The sequence below is a fragment of the Pipra filicauda genome, unplaced genomic scaffold, assembly GCF_003945595.2.
Source record: "Pipra filicauda isolate LSUMZ 115617 unplaced genomic scaffold, ASM394559v2 scaffold88_size2543281_pilon, whole genome shotgun sequence".
Lineage (NCBI taxonomy): Eukaryota > Metazoa > Chordata > Aves > Passeriformes > Pipridae > Pipra > Pipra filicauda.
Window position 1 is genome coordinate 407,281 of NW_024105075.1, and position 16,635 is coordinate 423,915.

At 42.3% G+C, this 16,635-nt stretch overlaps 1 protein-coding gene across 8 annotated transcripts; it reads right to left on the minus strand.

Moving 5' to 3' along the window:
- Positions 1–5,741: 5,741 nt before the first annotated feature.
- CBX3 (chromobox 3) lies at positions 5,742–16,633 on the minus strand. 8 transcript variants are annotated; one of them, XM_027738383.2, is made up of 7 exons: positions 16,520–16,633; positions 13,014–13,163; positions 11,618–11,761; positions 11,023–11,165; positions 9,351–9,516; positions 7,926–8,020; positions 5,742–6,403 (listed from the first exon to the last, which is right to left on the minus strand). In XM_027738383.2, the coding sequence occupies exons 2-7, from the start codon at positions 13,053–13,055 to the stop codon at positions 6,277–6,279; spliced, it is 717 nt and encodes a 238-aa protein (XP_027594184.1). In that variant the 5' UTR covers positions 13,056–13,163; positions 16,520–16,633; the 3' UTR covers positions 5,742–6,276. The 8 variants fall into 8 exon arrangements, with proteins under 8 accessions (XP_027594184.1, XP_027594185.1, XP_027594188.1 ...); XM_027738384.2 differs by lacking the exon at positions 13,014–13,163 and adding an exon at positions 14,946–14,996; XM_027738387.2 differs by lacking the exon at positions 11,618–11,761 and adding an exon at positions 14,946–14,996 and having other exon boundaries at positions 16,520–16,626.
- Positions 16,634–16,635: the final 2 nt, after the last annotated feature.

Sequence of the window (16,635 nt, forward strand, 5' to 3'; positions counted from 1 at the left end):
GTCAGAGAAGTAAGGAGGAGGGTCAGCAGAACTGCACCTTGGACTTCCAGAGGGCAGACTTTGGCCTGTTTAGGAGACTGATTGACATAGCCCCTTGGGAGGTAGTCCTGAAGGGCAAGGGAGTCCAGGAAGGCTGGACATTCTTCAAAGAGGAAATCTTAAAGGCCGAGGAGTAGGCCATCCCCATGTGCCAAAAGATAAGCCAGTGGGGAAGACCAGCCTGGCTAAACAGTTTTGGCTAGAGCTCAGGCTGAGGTACTTAATGCCTTCTTTGCTTCAGTCTTCAATGGTAAGTCCAGTTGTTCTTGTGGTATCCAGCCCCCTGAGCTGGAAACATGGAGAGGAATTAAGCCCCCACAATTCAAGGGGAAGTGGTCATCAACCTGCTCCACCACTTGGACACACACAAGTCTGTGGGGCCGGGTAGGATCCACCCAAGTGTACTGAGGCAGCTGGCAAAAATGCTCATCAAAGCCACTATCCATCATTTATCAGCAGCTCTGGCTCACTGGCGAGGTCCCAGTTGACTGGAAGTCAGTAAATGTGATGCCCATCTGCAAGAAGGGTTGGAAGGATACAGGGAACTACAGGACTGTCAGTCTAACCTTGGTGCTGGAGAGTTAGCGAGCAGCTCATCCTGAGTGCCATCACAGAGCAAGTGCAGGACACCGACAGCGCCCCCTCTGACCGTGGTTAGAATTGCGCCAGAAGGCAGAAAGTACTGAACTGTTTTTTCATAGAATCATAGAATCATAGAATCAGCTGGGTTGGAAGGGACCTTCAAGATCATCAGGTCCAACCCTTGATCCACTACCACTGCGGTTACTAGACCATGGCACTAAGTGCCACATCCAGTCTCTTTTTAAAAATCTCCAGGGACGGAGAATCCACTACAATCCACTATCCCTGGGCAGCCCATTCCAATGTCTGACCACCCCCTCTGTAAAGAAATTCTTTCTAATATCTAACCTAAACCTCCTCTGGCACAACTTGAGACCATGCCCTCTTGTCTTGCTGATAGTTGCCTGGGAAAAGAGACCAACCCCCACCTGCCTACAACCTCCTTTTAGGTAGTTGTAGAGAGTGATGAGGTCTCCCCTGAGCCTCCTCTTCTTCAGGCTGAACAGCCCCAGCATTCTTAGCCTCTCCTCATAGGACTTGTGCTCGAGTCCCTTCACCAGCCTCGTTGCCCTCCTCTGGACCTGCTCCAGCACCTCAATATCCTTCCTGAACTGAGGGGCCCAGAACTGGACACAGCACTCCAGGTGTGGCCTCACCAGCACTGAGTACAGGGGAAGAATCACTTCCTTGGACCCGCTGGCCACACTGTTCCTGATCCAGGCCAGGATGCCATTGGCCTTCTTGGCCACCTGGGCACACTGCTGGCTCATGTTCAGCTTCCTGTCAATCCAAACTCCCAGGTCCCTCTCTGTCTGCCTGCTCTACAGCCACTCTGTTCACAGCCTGTAGCGCTGCATGGGGTTGTTGTGGCCAAAGTGGAGGACCCGGCACTTGGTCTTGTTGAACCTCATCCCTTTGGAATCAGCCCAACTCTCCAACCTATCCAGGTCCCTCTGCAGAGCCCTCCTGCCTTCCAGCTGATCGATACTCCCCCCCAGCTTAGTGTCACCTGCAAATTTGCTGATGATGGACTCAATCCCCTCATCTAAATCATCAATAAAGATATTAAACAGGACTGGGCCCAACACTGATCCCTGGGGGACACCAACTGGATGCAGCACCGTTCTCCACCACTCTCTGGGCCCAGCCCTCCAGCCAGTTCCTAACCCAGCACAGTGTCCCTGTCCAAGCCGTGGGCTGCCAGCTTTTCCAGGAGTATGCTATGGGAGATGGTGTCAAAGGCTTTGCTGAAGTCCAGGTAGACACATCCACAGCCTTCCCCTCATCCACCAGGCGGGTCACCTGATCATTAAAGGAGATCAGGTTGGTCAGACAGGACCTGCCCCTCCTAAACCTATGCTGGCTGGGTCTGATCCCTTGTCCATCCTGTAGGTGCTGTGTGATTGCACTGAGGATGATCTGCTCCATAACCTTGCCAGGCACTGAGCTCAGGCTGACGGGCCTGTAGTTTCCCGGGTCCTACTTCCGGCCCTTTTTGTGGATTAGCGTGACATTTGCCAACTTCCAATCATCTGGGACCTCCCCAGTGAGTCAGGACTGTTGGTAGATGATGGACAGTGGCTTGGCAAGCTCTTCCGCCAGCTCCTCATCACCCTTTGGTGGATCCCATCTGGTCCCATAGACTTGTGGGAATCCAAGCAGCTCAGTAGGTCACTAACTGTTTCCTTCTGGATTACAGGGGGGCTGTTCAGATTCTTGTCTCTTTCTACAAGCTCCAGAAGCCAGCTGTCCTCAGGACAACCTGTCTTACTGTTGAAAACTGAGACAAAGAAGGTGTTAAATACCTCAGCCTTTTCCTCATCTTTGATAACTATATTCCCGCCCATGTCCAGTAAAGAGTGGAGGTTTTCCTTGCCCCTCCTTTTGCTGTAGGACTGTTGATGTATCTGTAGGACTTTTTGTTATCCTTCACAGAGATGGTGAGATTCAGTTCAAGTTGTGCCTTTGTCCCTCTAATTTTCTTTCTACACGACCTAACTATATTCCTAAATTCTTCTTGAGTGGTCAGCCCTTTTTTCCATAATCGGTAGGCTCTCTTCTTTACCCTAATTTCTTTCAAAATCTCCCTGTTCAGCCAGGCCGGTTGTCTTCCCCGCCAGCTCGCCTTTCGGCACAGTGGGACAGCCTGCTCCTGTGCTTTCAAAACTTGCTTCTTGAAGTACGTCCATCCCTCCTGGACCCCTTTGTTTTCAAGGGCTGTTTCCCAGGGCACACTCTGGACTAGTCTTCTGAATAGGCCAAAATCTGCCCTCCGGAAGTCCAACGTAGAGGTTTTATTGACAGCCCTCCTTGCATCCCTGAGTATTGAAAATTCTATTATTTCATGATCACTGTGTCCCAGACATCCACTGACCACCACATCTCCCACCAGCCCCTCTCTGTTTGTGAACAGGAGGTCTAGCGGGGCTCGATCCCTGGTAGGCTCATTTACCAGCTGGAGCAGGAAATTATCCTCTATACACTCTAGCAATCTCCTAGACTGCCTCTTCTCCACTGTGTGCAGTTCCCAGCAGACATCTGGCAGGTTAAATGTAGAGAAGCAAGATTCAGGATGGGAACAGTTCCAGGCATGGAGAAAAGCATACAGCAATTGGCAGGACTTTCATATGGACTTTACTGTTATTATGTGGTTTCACTGTATTCATGCTACACAGTGCACAACTGCACATGCCCAGGCTTCCTCCTCCCCCTTTTGCCTGTGCCCTGTTCTGATTTGCTCCCCCATTTGTCTGTCTGATAGCCCACCCGATGTTCTGCCCCCTTTCCCTGGTGGGACGGTTAAGAATCGGGTACACGCCTGAATAAACAAGTCTGCTTGCACCCTTCCTCGTGTCCTGTCCCCTCTTTGGACCGCGACAGTTAAAGTCACCCACGAGAACAAGGGCGATTTTGAGACATCTGTCAGCTGCTTGTAGAATAATTCATCACCCTCATCATCCTGATTGGGTGGTCTGTAACAGACTCCCACCAGGATACCAGACTCCTTGGCCTTCCCCCGATTCTGATCCACAGGCACTCAACCTAATTGTTACTGACTTCAACTTCTACAGAGTCAAGAGACTCTTAACATATAGAGCCACTCCTCCACCTCTCCTACCCTGCCTGTCCCTTCTGAAGAGCCTGGAGAGCTACCCATGGTAGCACTCCAGTCATGCGAGTCATCCCACTACGTTTCCGTGATAGCGACCACATCATAGCTTTCCTGCTGCACAATGGCTTCCAGCTCCTCTTATTTGTTACCCATGCTGTGTGCATTGGCGTACATGCACTTCAGCTGGGCTCCTGATTTGGCTCTTAACTTGGGTTGTCCACCCTAGGGCTCCTGATTGGCTCTTAACTTGGGCTGTCCACCCTTGGGCTCCTTTCTGGAGAGCCCAGTTTCAACCTCTTCCCCCTTCAAACCTAGTTTAAAGGTTTGTAGGGAACTCTGGATGCAAAACTATTGTTTTTGTGTTCTTTTGTTGCTCTGCCAATACACATATATCCTTTAATAAAGGGCTGTTATCTTTTTCTTTCTCCATATTTCCTCAATCGGAGCCTCTTAATTTCAGATTTACAACTGCTTGGAGGGAGGAGCTTGGTCTTCCTCATAACTCATCCTCCTTAGCAAACACTTCAGTCTCATTAAACTCAGACAACAATATAAATTGTTTTTGAAACTACAGTTATAATAATATTTTGTGAAACAGTATCGAAAGAACTTCAAGCACAGGCTGAATTCCTTCATTTACTCCTCAGCACACCATGAGGGTTTCCAGGACCACCCATCTTTTTTTAATCTTCTAAAAAAAGATACTTGGGAAACATCAACTGTATCACCTTTGAGAAGGGCCACTAAGTTGGTCACAGGGCTGTAACATCTCTCTTGTGAAGACATTCTGAGAGAGTCAGGGTTCAGCCTGGAGACGAGAAGGCTCCAGCAAGACCTTAGAGCACCTTCCAGGACCTAAACAAGGCCTACAAGAAGTCTGGAGAGAGACTTTACAAAGGCATATAGTGACAGGAAAAGGGAGAATCGCTTCAAACTGAAAGAGAGTAGGTAAGATGAGAGATTATAGCAAGAAATTCTTTATTGTTAAGCTGATAAGGCACTGGCATAGGTTGCCCAGAGAAGTTGTGGCTGTTCCATCCCTGGAAGTGTTCAAGGCGAGGATGGATGGGGCTTGGAGCAACCTGGTCTAGTGGAAGGTGTCCCTGCCCATAGCAGGGGTGTTGGAACTAGATTATCCTTGAGGTCACAAACCATTCTATGATTCTATGACCCTGACAGTGTATTATGGGATTATATTTTTTAGTCAAAACTCTAAATTAAGGATAATTCTGAAACAATCTTGGTCATGGACATATAGAGGCACAGCTCAAGGCAAACTATACCATGGTAGTCAAAACACAAATAAAAGAAGGTGTGTAGATGAGAGCAACTGAAAAGATGAATGGCAACTGGAGAAAGAATGGTAAAAGGCAACTTCCCCCCCGAGTTCCCCACCCTTTACTTCTGCTCTTCTGAAGGCATTCTCCAAGCAGCTGATTATAGGACTAATTTTAAAATCCAAACAGAAACAGAAACTACATCTTTTGTTCCAAGTAACATGACTTAAGTATCTTCATTTAAATATTCCATTTTAAGGGTTGAGCTACGTAAGTATTCTTCAGGTAATGGCCTGAAGAATAATTCCTCCTGAACCAGCACTAGCGACAATATTGCCTCCTATTAAGACCTGAAATTAAAGCAAAGGCTAATGCTGTCAATACACATCAAATATTTCCTAGTATACCTGCAGAGGTCACTTGGCCTTGGGACCAACTGCCATACCTAACCCGTATGGTTGCTATCCATGACTTACACAAGTACCCAAAGCACATTCATTTCACGTGCCTTTCCTGCCTGAAAAGAACTACATCTCAGGCAGTATTCACAAAATAAAAATATTAATAATCAAAGCCTGGTACTTTTCTGGAATTAGAGAGTGGCATTGGCGTAATATTAATAATCAACCTACTCCCCAAAAAACAACTTACAATTAATATATTACAAACTGAGTTTAACATATCAAAAGTTGGGAAATATACTGCTTCAAAAGAGTCACAGCCTATCAGTATAAAGGAAGAATATAAAACTATTTTATTGACCACTGTTCACCAGTATTTACAATAAAGTAAACAATATAAGTAACAATATAATAACAAGTCTGATAACATTCAAATTACTACAAAGTTAGTTTTCACCTAGTCTTCTGAAGACCAAGCGATCCCAAATACTAAAAAGAATGACCCTAGGGGTTTAAAGGGCTAGGTTTGGGTAAAGAAGATACATGCACATCAATAGTACAGAAGACTACAAAACATCTGTGAGTTTGTTTAGACATTCATTATGATCCTGTAATAACTATGGAAATTCATCCATGTTTTATAAAAGCTTTTACCTAATATGGAGGAAGTAGTAGTATCAAATGCTCTCTTGTGATAAATGAAACAAGTTGCAGAAAGCTTTTATTTACTTGCTGTTGATGCAAAACATACTACTTCAAAAAAATATCAAATTCGAAACTGGTTAGAATGTATGCTTCTCACATTGCTAATAAATCAAACTTTAGGTTTTAATATTCTTATATATAAAAAAAGCAATGCAAACAATTATTGTGCTTCATCTTCTGGGCATGAATGCCAAGTTAGTCGTTCTTCATAAAAAGCGATTACGATCTGAGGACACTCCTTGTTAGCGTCTTTGGCCAGCACCAGATCTGCCTCATCAGAGCCTTTCCTGATGTAGAAGAGAGTGGGATTTAAGAAAAAGCAAAATCATTATTTCAAAATATTTAGCAGCTCTTGATAAGTCCTAAGTTTTAAAAGAATGTCAGCTAGAAATTGGTTTCCAGTATACCTTTCACTACAGCTACCAAGAATTTCCACACTAATGGTAATGACAAGGTTTCATAGCTCCATCTTCCTTCCCTTCCCGTATTTTTTCTGTTGGAAATGAAAACGCTTTTCAAAGGGTACCAATTATACGGTTACATACTGTAGTATGTAATGAAACAAGTAAAACTTAGTTAATTTTGTCTTTTAAAGACTAATCAAAACTTCAAAGTGAGACTTAAAAATTAATAGCACCAATCTTAAGAGGTGGTACTTACATCCAAATTATATTTACTGTTTATGCAAGTAACTTCTTGTATTCATATTGCTATTCTTGATGCTGTGTTGGGGTAACAAAACAAACTTTCCAGTCTGACATGCTTCAGATTCCATTTTTAAGTGTATGCTGCCTTTACGAGTCGGCTTTGTGCATACATAGTCATATCTATGCGTGTTACCTACGACCAATTATGAAAAACTAATCAACTGCAATGGAACTAAACAAAAAAAAGATTCTTTTTGTCCTCCGAGTCTGATTTTGCCAATTATCACTATAGAAATTCAAACACTCATAATCTTTGTTTTGCAACTCTTCTAAGTTTCACATAAAATTTATAGCAAATTTGGAAAGGCAGAAGGGAGACAATCTCCTAAAGCACTGCAGCAGTCCAGGCATGTCACATGACAAATCATGTCTCTGGAGACCACTCAGTTTGACTCCATTCAGAAAATCACATCCTTCTCAAAGGCTGTGGAAAGCTATCCTTCTTATCCCATCACTTAAAGAGATCTGACCCCTAGCAAGTGTCAATTCAATGTCTTCTCAACTGCTAGAAAGTACTAATTTTATCCCATTTGTTCAAGAAATCCTTCTGTCAGCACTATGTTACCTATCCTCCCAACAACACAAACTCCCCACATCACTGTACCCTCTTACTAGCCCATAATGGCAAGCCTCTCCATATTGTTTATTTTTCATCTCCACCTCTGCTTCCTCCACTACTCGCTTCCAGTTCCAGTTTGCTGCATGCAGAATAGTTGGCACTATGGTTGGCTATCCAGCAGCTGGCTTCTGCTTATTGAAACATATAAAGCTGTATTCCTTCCTGCCATTTCCTCAGCAAGAGCATTGCCAAGATTCAGTTTTTCCATACAAATGCCAATTTTCCCTTATTTTATGAGAAATTACCTTTCAAATTTCTACTTCTGTAAAACTAAATTAACTGAAATGAAAGATATTTTGGGTTTTGAAGGAAGAGGGATTAAGTACTAAATGAATATAGAAGGCTTGCTTTTCTAAGAATACAAGACTAATTAGGAGACCACCAGCTTCTCTGTCTTACTCTTGCAATGAAGTTGTCTCATGAGCCTAAGTGCAACTGCTGCCCTCTTGTAACATGGGTAAGAACTGTGGATGTAAGACTTACCATTTCATGAGGAACATAAGCTCTCCACTGCTATCCGTAGCCCCAATTATCCGCTCAGGAGCAAGACCCCTTGCAAACCCTCTTGGTTTATCAACCTATTGATTAAGTTAGAATACAGTTATCTAGTTTAAGATGAAATTCCATTTTGCTGCTAGATGCATACATTTTTGTACATACATATATGTATGTGTGTATCAGAACAAAAAAATACAGTCTTAAAAAACCATCAAATCTATAATTACATATTATTGTCAGAATAAGACACTGATTTTTTCATGACCAATCTTCAGGCCAAGTCATTTAGGGTCGTAACAATGAAAGAATTTTACATCCATGTTTCCAGCATTTATTTATGAAAACACAATAGATGAAAAAAGTGTTCTAAAATCATCATAGCAGATAAACAAACAAGCATGGTCAGTAAAAGTAACAAAAGCGGCAAAGCAAAAATGCATGCCTGGAAGTGGGAAAACCGCATGCTTTTCAGCAAAATAACAGGTTTAGGTTGGTTTAAACCAACAGCAAAACTCTTGGGGAACACCTCCACTCTTCTTGGCTCGCTGAGACCACACTGGTGACAAGAAATATCACAACTATTTCCTGTATTAGCTCCTTTAGAGGTTCACAATACCCTTTTAGAGACAGTGGCCACTCCTGTACCAGATGAAGCCACACAACTGACTCCATACAGAAAGTAAAATACTCATTGTACTATTCATCAACTATTTCTTCTGATACTTTCCAATCCTTTTGACAGTAACCACACGTCTAAGACTTGTCTTCATACATGAAAATGGTTGCCAATACCAGTGGTTTCAAACTGCTAATCTGAAAGTTTACGGACGAAAATGTAAACTATCGGAATGCCTTACTACAAGTGCATTATTTTGTACTTAGCAGCACTAAATGTGTCATGTTGTTCACTCATTTGTATCGCAGAAAAAATCCCCACTTTCAGAAAAAGTAGGCTTTCTGCAGTCATGCTTTCTACTCCCTCTCCACCATCACGTCTGGTCCCGATGTAAGTAACTGACTGGTCTTCACATTTTGCCATCTTGTGACTCACCTATTCAAAATCATGCTAAATACGAAAGCCAAACATCTTGGACCTTTTGCTCTAATACAAACTGATCACTTAACACCATTAATTAATAACTCTTAACCAGACTTATTTTCAATTATTCAGTAAGTGTCATGGGACAACGCAAGAACTTTTAATCATCATGTCACTCAATCATCTTTTACTTACCATTTGGATAGTCTCATTAACCACAATGAATGTATATCCTTTTCAAACCACAGTTCCAGATACTTTTAAATCAGTGTTCAGTCTCATTCTCAAAGTCACAATAGATTTTTTGGGGGATGGAGAGATAGGGAAGAAATGTAGGGGGAAAAAAGCTTAGCACATGAACATATACTTACAGAATCACGTTTTTTCTTTGATTTACTATCATCAGATTCGCTATCTGACAAAGATTTTCTTTTGGCACCGTCTGTTTTTTCTTTACCAGCTTTCTGAGAGTTCAAAAAAGCTTCAATTAGCTCTGGACAATCTAAGTTCTCTTCAGGTTCCCATGTGTTGTCAGCACTGAAACATACACACATTTATGTAAAACTAACCGCATGGCTCCTCTTAATTTAAGCAAGTGAATTTTGTCTCATTATATAAGGTAGGTTTCTTAAACTCTAAGGGTGTTTATGTAACCCTAAGGATGTTTATTGTGCCATCTTTAGTAGCCTTCATGTACTACAATTGATGACTAGAAGGTGTATGCTCAGTGTTGAAAAACAATGTTCTTAAAGAAAAGATAGGAGTTAATAGAGCTGCTTATTGTGCTTTGTTCTCAGTGGGATCATCAGAGTTAAAACAAGCAATTCCCACCCTACGAAAACCTATCTGCCCATTTACACTGACTTGCTTCTGTGGTTCCTCTAAAGACTGTCCACGCAAACAAACCATATGATACAAGCACTAAAGACGCACTCACAGGGAACAAGGTGTACACAACACTTGTTACAAACAGCTTAAATATATATATATATATATAAGCTTCCAGATACCAGGAACACTCTCTGAAGTCTCTGAGAAGTAAGCACAACTACACCTGGAACTATCTTCCTCCTTCCGTTGACTACAGGAGGGAACAAAGGTGGGCAGAGCTCGGCACTGCACGTTTCAGTGAGCGTGCATTTTGTTAACTAAAATTTTAACAAGTTCCTGCAACAACTAAGCACCTCATCAGAAGTACTCACGCACACATACTGCCACAGTGCTACTGCACAAGCAGGATATCGACTTTTAATACATTTTTTTTCCATTACTGTAACCAGTTCAAATAAGACCCTCAATTACGAAACACGTGTTTGCATTTATATATTAATCACCACACGCATTTCAGGTGCTAGAGAGCACAATGTTGCAATGCAATAATTTTGAGAGGTATGCAACAAAAATTAATCACTGCATATGTAACCACTTATGCTCAAATGTTGGGTGCATTGCCTTTTCTCAGCTAGTAAAGCAAGCTGCCATGAAGTGTCACTGGAAGGAGAGAAGAGGCACAACTGCATTCCTTCTTAAACAATCAACTTTATCATGTAAGTCCTGGGCAAGACACTCAAAAAGGCAACCATGCCACAGAATTCCTTAGGCAAATTTGCTAATTTGAGAGCAGTTCAGGAAAATTAATAATAAGCAAACTATCTACTTCAAATTCATTGCTTCAGAGCTGCCTGCAGTTTAAATCCCTGCATAATTTCTTACTCAGAAGTAACATTCATTCCACTACATATGTAACAACTGTCATTCTAGCTTACCTTGATAGATATTCACAGAACCTATATCAGAGAACAATCACTAAGGACCTGGTTAAAGTCCTCGACTATTTTATGTAGCACAAACACTGAGCTACATTATCTTCTATTTTATTTTCAGACTTGACTGTCCCACCTGAATATGCATTTACGGATGTCCTTCCCTCAAGGTTCTTTAAAGTGGATCCCCATCACCCAATCTCCTCTCTGTACAGTTATCTCAAATAAATGGTTCGTGTTTATCATTCTATCAGGAAAAAAAAAAAAGGAAATGCCTTACTCTGTAAATCCTTTCCACTTCAAGAAGTATTCCACCTTTCCATTTTGAACACGTCTGTCGAGGACCTTCTCTACAACAAATTCTTCAGACTCTGCCTCTTCAACTTTTTTACCTTTGCCATTCTGTTTCTTTCCCATTTTGTGCTACAAAAGAAATTCAGAACGGCATTATTAATTCTTTTGCTTTATACGGTTACTTCACTGGCCAAATCCAACTTTGCTCAGTAAACAGCAACGAATCATGTACTTATTAACACTAAAGCCAGAAGCTCAGACTCCTTTTACGTTAGTGCATGTGGTCAGGTAACCTGAGCAAGACATATTAATGTTTTGGGTTTTTTTTCAGCTGCTTAATGAGATACCCAACAGCAGTTTTTAAAAAGATTAAATTTTTTGTCCACATACTCAGTGACTATACTCCCCTTATAAATTTAATTCTCAGTCCTACATGCTCAAAAAAATATGAAGCTTCTAAAATTTAACTCTATGCCTGTGAAAAGGCAGAGGGCAAGGCAGAAATAAAGAAAAGAAATAAGAGAACTGTGAAAATGCATAAAATAGAAAAGAGATGGTACTCAAAAAAAGGTGGTTACTACCTGTTCCAAAAAACCAAGGAGAAACTGATGGCAGCGAAGTTTATAGCGTAGTGCTACAATAAGCAAAATACTCAACAATAACCCGTAACTACTGAACAGGACACATGCTAGGAGCATTCCATTACTGCTGTTTCTTCCACGCACCTATGTAAGTTACAAAGATGTGTCACAAAGGTGCATAAATTTAAGATTGCTATCCTTAAGTACAGCTGTTAACACATTAATGAAATGTTGCTAACTTAAAAAACCGTGTTTCAAGTTTACATTTGCTGTTTCGAACAATATTAAGTTCTTAAAATAAATATTACATCCACATCATCCTCAAGGCATTCCCAGTTTAATAAGGCACAATCAAATCGTAGTAGAAGGACACATTTCAGAATTCCCTTGTTTGTAATCTCAAAAAGGTTGGAACAAGCCTATCATGTTGTGTCACATTTCTGGAGGACTGGCAGACCAAAATCATTCTGCTTGCCATTTTGGACCACACCTTATAAGGAAATGGTTAAAGCGGCAGCCATAAACTTTTAAGCTCTTAAAACATATAGTCATGCAGCACCCTAAATCAAAGAGGAGAGAACTAAAGCACTTTCTATACAACAGAAAGCAGACAAGCAAAAACCACAAAGCACCTTTATTTGCTTGATGGCCTGTCTCTATTCCTCTCTATAACTGATGTGGGTTAGTTTGAGAATATTGCAATTTGGGAATTTTCAATTTTTTAGACTTCATAGAATTTTATCTTGATGTGGTGAAAGGTAAAAAAAAAAAAGTATGTTAGACACAAAAAAATTGTCTCATTTTTGTAAACTGAAGATTTGAAGATGATTATCTTGCCAAAGCCCTGTCTTCGTACCCTTTATTTTTCATAATTAATTTTTTCCCTCCCTCCCTCTCTCTCCAAAATAGCTTTACTCTGGGTTAGCAGCCCATAAATTGAAGGTGCAAACGACAAAGAGGAGAAAAAGTTTCTAGTTTCTTATTGAAACAAGAAGTTTCTGTATAGATTATACCTTGCATGGCAATTGTTTTGATTTGGAAGCATAGAAGAGAGATTATCTAGAACAGAGTATGTATTTCCAATTAGATTTTAACTGCCTGCATATCCCAGGTGTATTTTGACCACAGCATTCATGTCTGAAAAGTGTCAACTTAAGCACACTGGCTTTTTTTTTGCCTCCACAGGAAAAAGAATGCAAGACTGAAATTGAAAGGAAATAAAACATGAAGATGTCCAATGCTTCTATGAAGGCAGCTTCTTTCAAGAAATGGAAATGTGAAAAAGAGAAAGGGGTAGAGATGAGGAAAAGAAACAAACAATAAAAGAAGCAGAGGAAAAAACAACAACACAGTAAAAGACAGACTCACTATACCATAGTAATAACATTATAATTACTGGTGATGAGGCAAGCAGGCTACAAGTGGGGAACATCTCCATCTGTATTCTCCGTTGGACTAAAATTCTTTGATTCAATGGAAGATTGTTTTCTGGTACTCTTTTCGGCTTCACTAATTCTTGTCACTTAAAGATCAATGTTTTGGATTTCTGTATCAAAGCAACAATTTTTTTTTTTACTTTCTAAGACTTAAGTATATTAAGTATCTTCCACAGAAGAAAATTAATGTCATGGGGGGTCTGTATTTTTTTCTTGAAGTGCAATAAGAAATAACAAAATCAAGACTATGCTGCTTTTAGTATTAAAGATTTAATTGGGTCTCGTGCATCAGCACTAATCTCCAAAGTCTTGAACTTATTAAAATAATACTTGGTTGCAGAGCCTGCAGAAATACTGAACATGTTAAAAAAGCTGTACATTCTGAGATTATACATGCCCATGCAAATCTCAGCCCACATGTGAATGTGATATCTGACTGAAGTTAAAGGGTACTAAATGTCCACTAGGCCCCTGAATCTCCCTTCTCTGTGGTTGCATGATATAAGCTGTAACTTAGGCACTTGACACTGAAGGCTTTTCTATGGCTTGTTTCCCTTTCTGCATTCAGAAGTCACATGTGACAGATGCAGAGCTATGGCTAACCACTCTTTCTTTTAGGGGCAAGGTTAAAACACTGAAGTGACACTGTGGTGTACGGTTTTAACATACAAGAGGTAAGAAAATCAGAATTACAGCTCTAGGGCTACCCTATCCCCTAATACATTTAGGTTTTGCATGCAAATACATAATGAAGCAGAATTAGTTACGGTTCCCATGGGAACCATAACTGATTTTCCTGACCTGTGCAGCAAAATTCTTAACAACATTGAAAGATTAAAAATTCTGCATTCATAGATTTTTTCCTCTCTCTGAGGCACCCTCCCCCCAGGCTGGCTAACTCTTCTCTTCCTCAAGTTAGGGATAAGTGGTCAATCAATTACAAACAGAAAGTTCAGACTTTCACCTTGGTGAAATCTTTTAAAATAGCTTGTTATCATACAACATAGAGGAAGCACGCCATTGCACCTCTAAGCCAGGAGTTAATACAAGTTTTTAATATAACTCAAGCTGAGTGAACTAGTAATCATTTCAGTAAATTTAAGAACAGGTCTTTTGAGTTTATTATAAAGCAGTTGTTCTGCTATCCAAATTTTGAATTGTGCACGTATATTTTTTGCTTACTTCCCCATCTCAAACTCAGATGTATCTCACACTATACTTTTTAAGTTCTGTTTTTCACAAAACTATATATCATCATTAGTTGAATGGTAACCAGCAACCAACTGCCCTTAGAAGTCCATATTTTAATGTCAAGCAAAGCTTTACAGGACTTGAGATCCATGAATGCATCATTAAAATGGTCCAGGAAGGGTTGACATCTGATAATCTCTGCTCCTATGAAATTCAAAGAAACTGTTATTTGTTAAAAATCATTTCAAAAGGCATCTTAACTATGCCACATCATTTCTCAATAATATTACTTTTCATCTGTAAAAACTGCCTTTTCTCAGGCAATTAGTTTTCTCTAAATACACTGGGAGAAATTAAATCAGTACATGACTTCAATTTTATTTTTTACATGTATGATGAATTACATGGTGTGCTGAAAGGAAGCTAAAAAAATCCTTAGTATTTTCTACCGTAGGACAGATGAAATAGTACAGAGTCCTTTCACACTTTTTTTTTTCCCAACATGTCTCTTTAGAAATGGCAGATTTATTAAAGCCAATGTCCTTTCTAGTAGCCTTACTTTCTGGATCTGAAATTTTGGTCAGAATAATGCTGGGGAGGGGAGATGTGGATGTATCTTTTAAATGGAGATGCCAAGTTATAGGTTTGAAGAAAAATATGTTGATTAAATCCTTATATACTTTAGGTGTGCATGAACTTACCAATGTAGTTTTATTGGAGGCCATTTTTATTGCAGACTTGCAGAGCTTTTACTAGAAAAATGCATGACAATTAAAAGGAAGTTTGCATAACTCGAAGAAAGGCATCCCAAGACAAACATGGTCCTTGTTCCAACCCCCATGTATTCACTGCATATAACATTTCTTATACGGATTAAATCCAGAACAAAAAGTAGGTTATTACTTTGTCTGGCATAACGCAGTTACGCACCATTACACTAGCCAGGATAAATGATACTGACAAGGTGGTAGATAGGGTTAAAAAAGGTTTTTCCCAAGGCCTTCAAAGGCTTAGAGATGTTTCTAGGGAAAAGGGGGAGGACCATCAGGGATGCTTATTTCCTTAAACCCAACAGAACAGGATTTCAGATTCTAGCAGTTGGAGATATACCTCAGGTATATTAACTGCGAATCTGGTGGGGAACAGCTACATATCTGTGGTGTAATGAATCACCCACTACTCTTACATGGTAGCAAATGCTTATAAACAGCAAATATTTATCTTAATGCAACTATAACGTTGCCTTCTAATTCTCACGTTTGCAAGAGTTAAGGTCCTAGAGCAATATTAACTCAGCTAAGCCATACATACTACATAATTAAGCTACGCAAATGATGTTGAACGCAATTCATTCCCTTTTCCATGTCATTTCTCATACCGACCAGATCCTTAGGCATGTATTGTCCCCACCCCACTGCGAGCTATAGAACTGTTAGAATTCCCCATTTGCCTGGGCAAGGCAAAAGAGAAAAGTCCTTCAAGGCCAGAATACCTCCCGGACTCAGTAATCCCGCCCAATCCTCCCCTTGACAGGGGAGTGGATTTTGGCAGCCACATAGGCGGTGGGGTAGGCGAGGTGGGAGAAGGGCAGGGGCCAGGGCCCCAGCGCGAAGACTCTTGCCTTGTGTCCCCCTCTTGAAAGGCAGGAGAAAGGGGAAAACCCCCCAACAAAACCAGTAACAAATCCTCCGTCAGAAAACAGGCAGCCCTGCGGAGGCCTGCTGGGGGCGGCTGCGCCTCGGGCCTGTGGCGGGCGAACATGAGGCCGGCGGGGCCGCCCCGGGCGAGGTAACGGGGCCGGGAGAGGGGGCCCTGGGCCGCTCCCGCCCCCGCCCCCGGGGCCCCTTCCACGCCGTCCCCTTGCCCCCGCCCCGCCACGTTTCTCCCGGGCCCGGCAGGGACACAGGGACGGCCGCGGGCCGGCTTTGTCTGCCGCGCTGGTGCCGCTGCCCCCGCCCCCGGCGCTGCCCTCCTTCCCCGCGGCGGCAGCGCCCGCGGCTCCGGGGGCCTCCCTCCCTTCCTCCCTCCTTCTCTCTCTCCCTCGCCGAGCGGGCGCCGGGGCCGCGACCCCCCGGCAGCCCCGCTCCGCCCGCCACCCCCCACCGCCAAGGAAGCGGGGGTGGAGGTGGGTGGGCTGCGCTCCGCATCTCCCCGCGACGGCCCGCAGCAAGCCGTAGAGGGAAGAGGAATCAGGGAAGAGGACTCGGGAGCGGGTGGGGTGGAAGGAGGCGGCTGCAGCGAGAGAAAATAGGGAGAGAGAGAGAAGGATACAGACTTCAATGGCGCCCAGCCGCTTGGGTCTCCCGTCTCCTCCTCGCTCCCGCCCTGCGCGCACTGAGCGGCGGCGGCAGCAACAGCGACATCCGCGGGGGGCTGAGGCAGCGGGTGGGG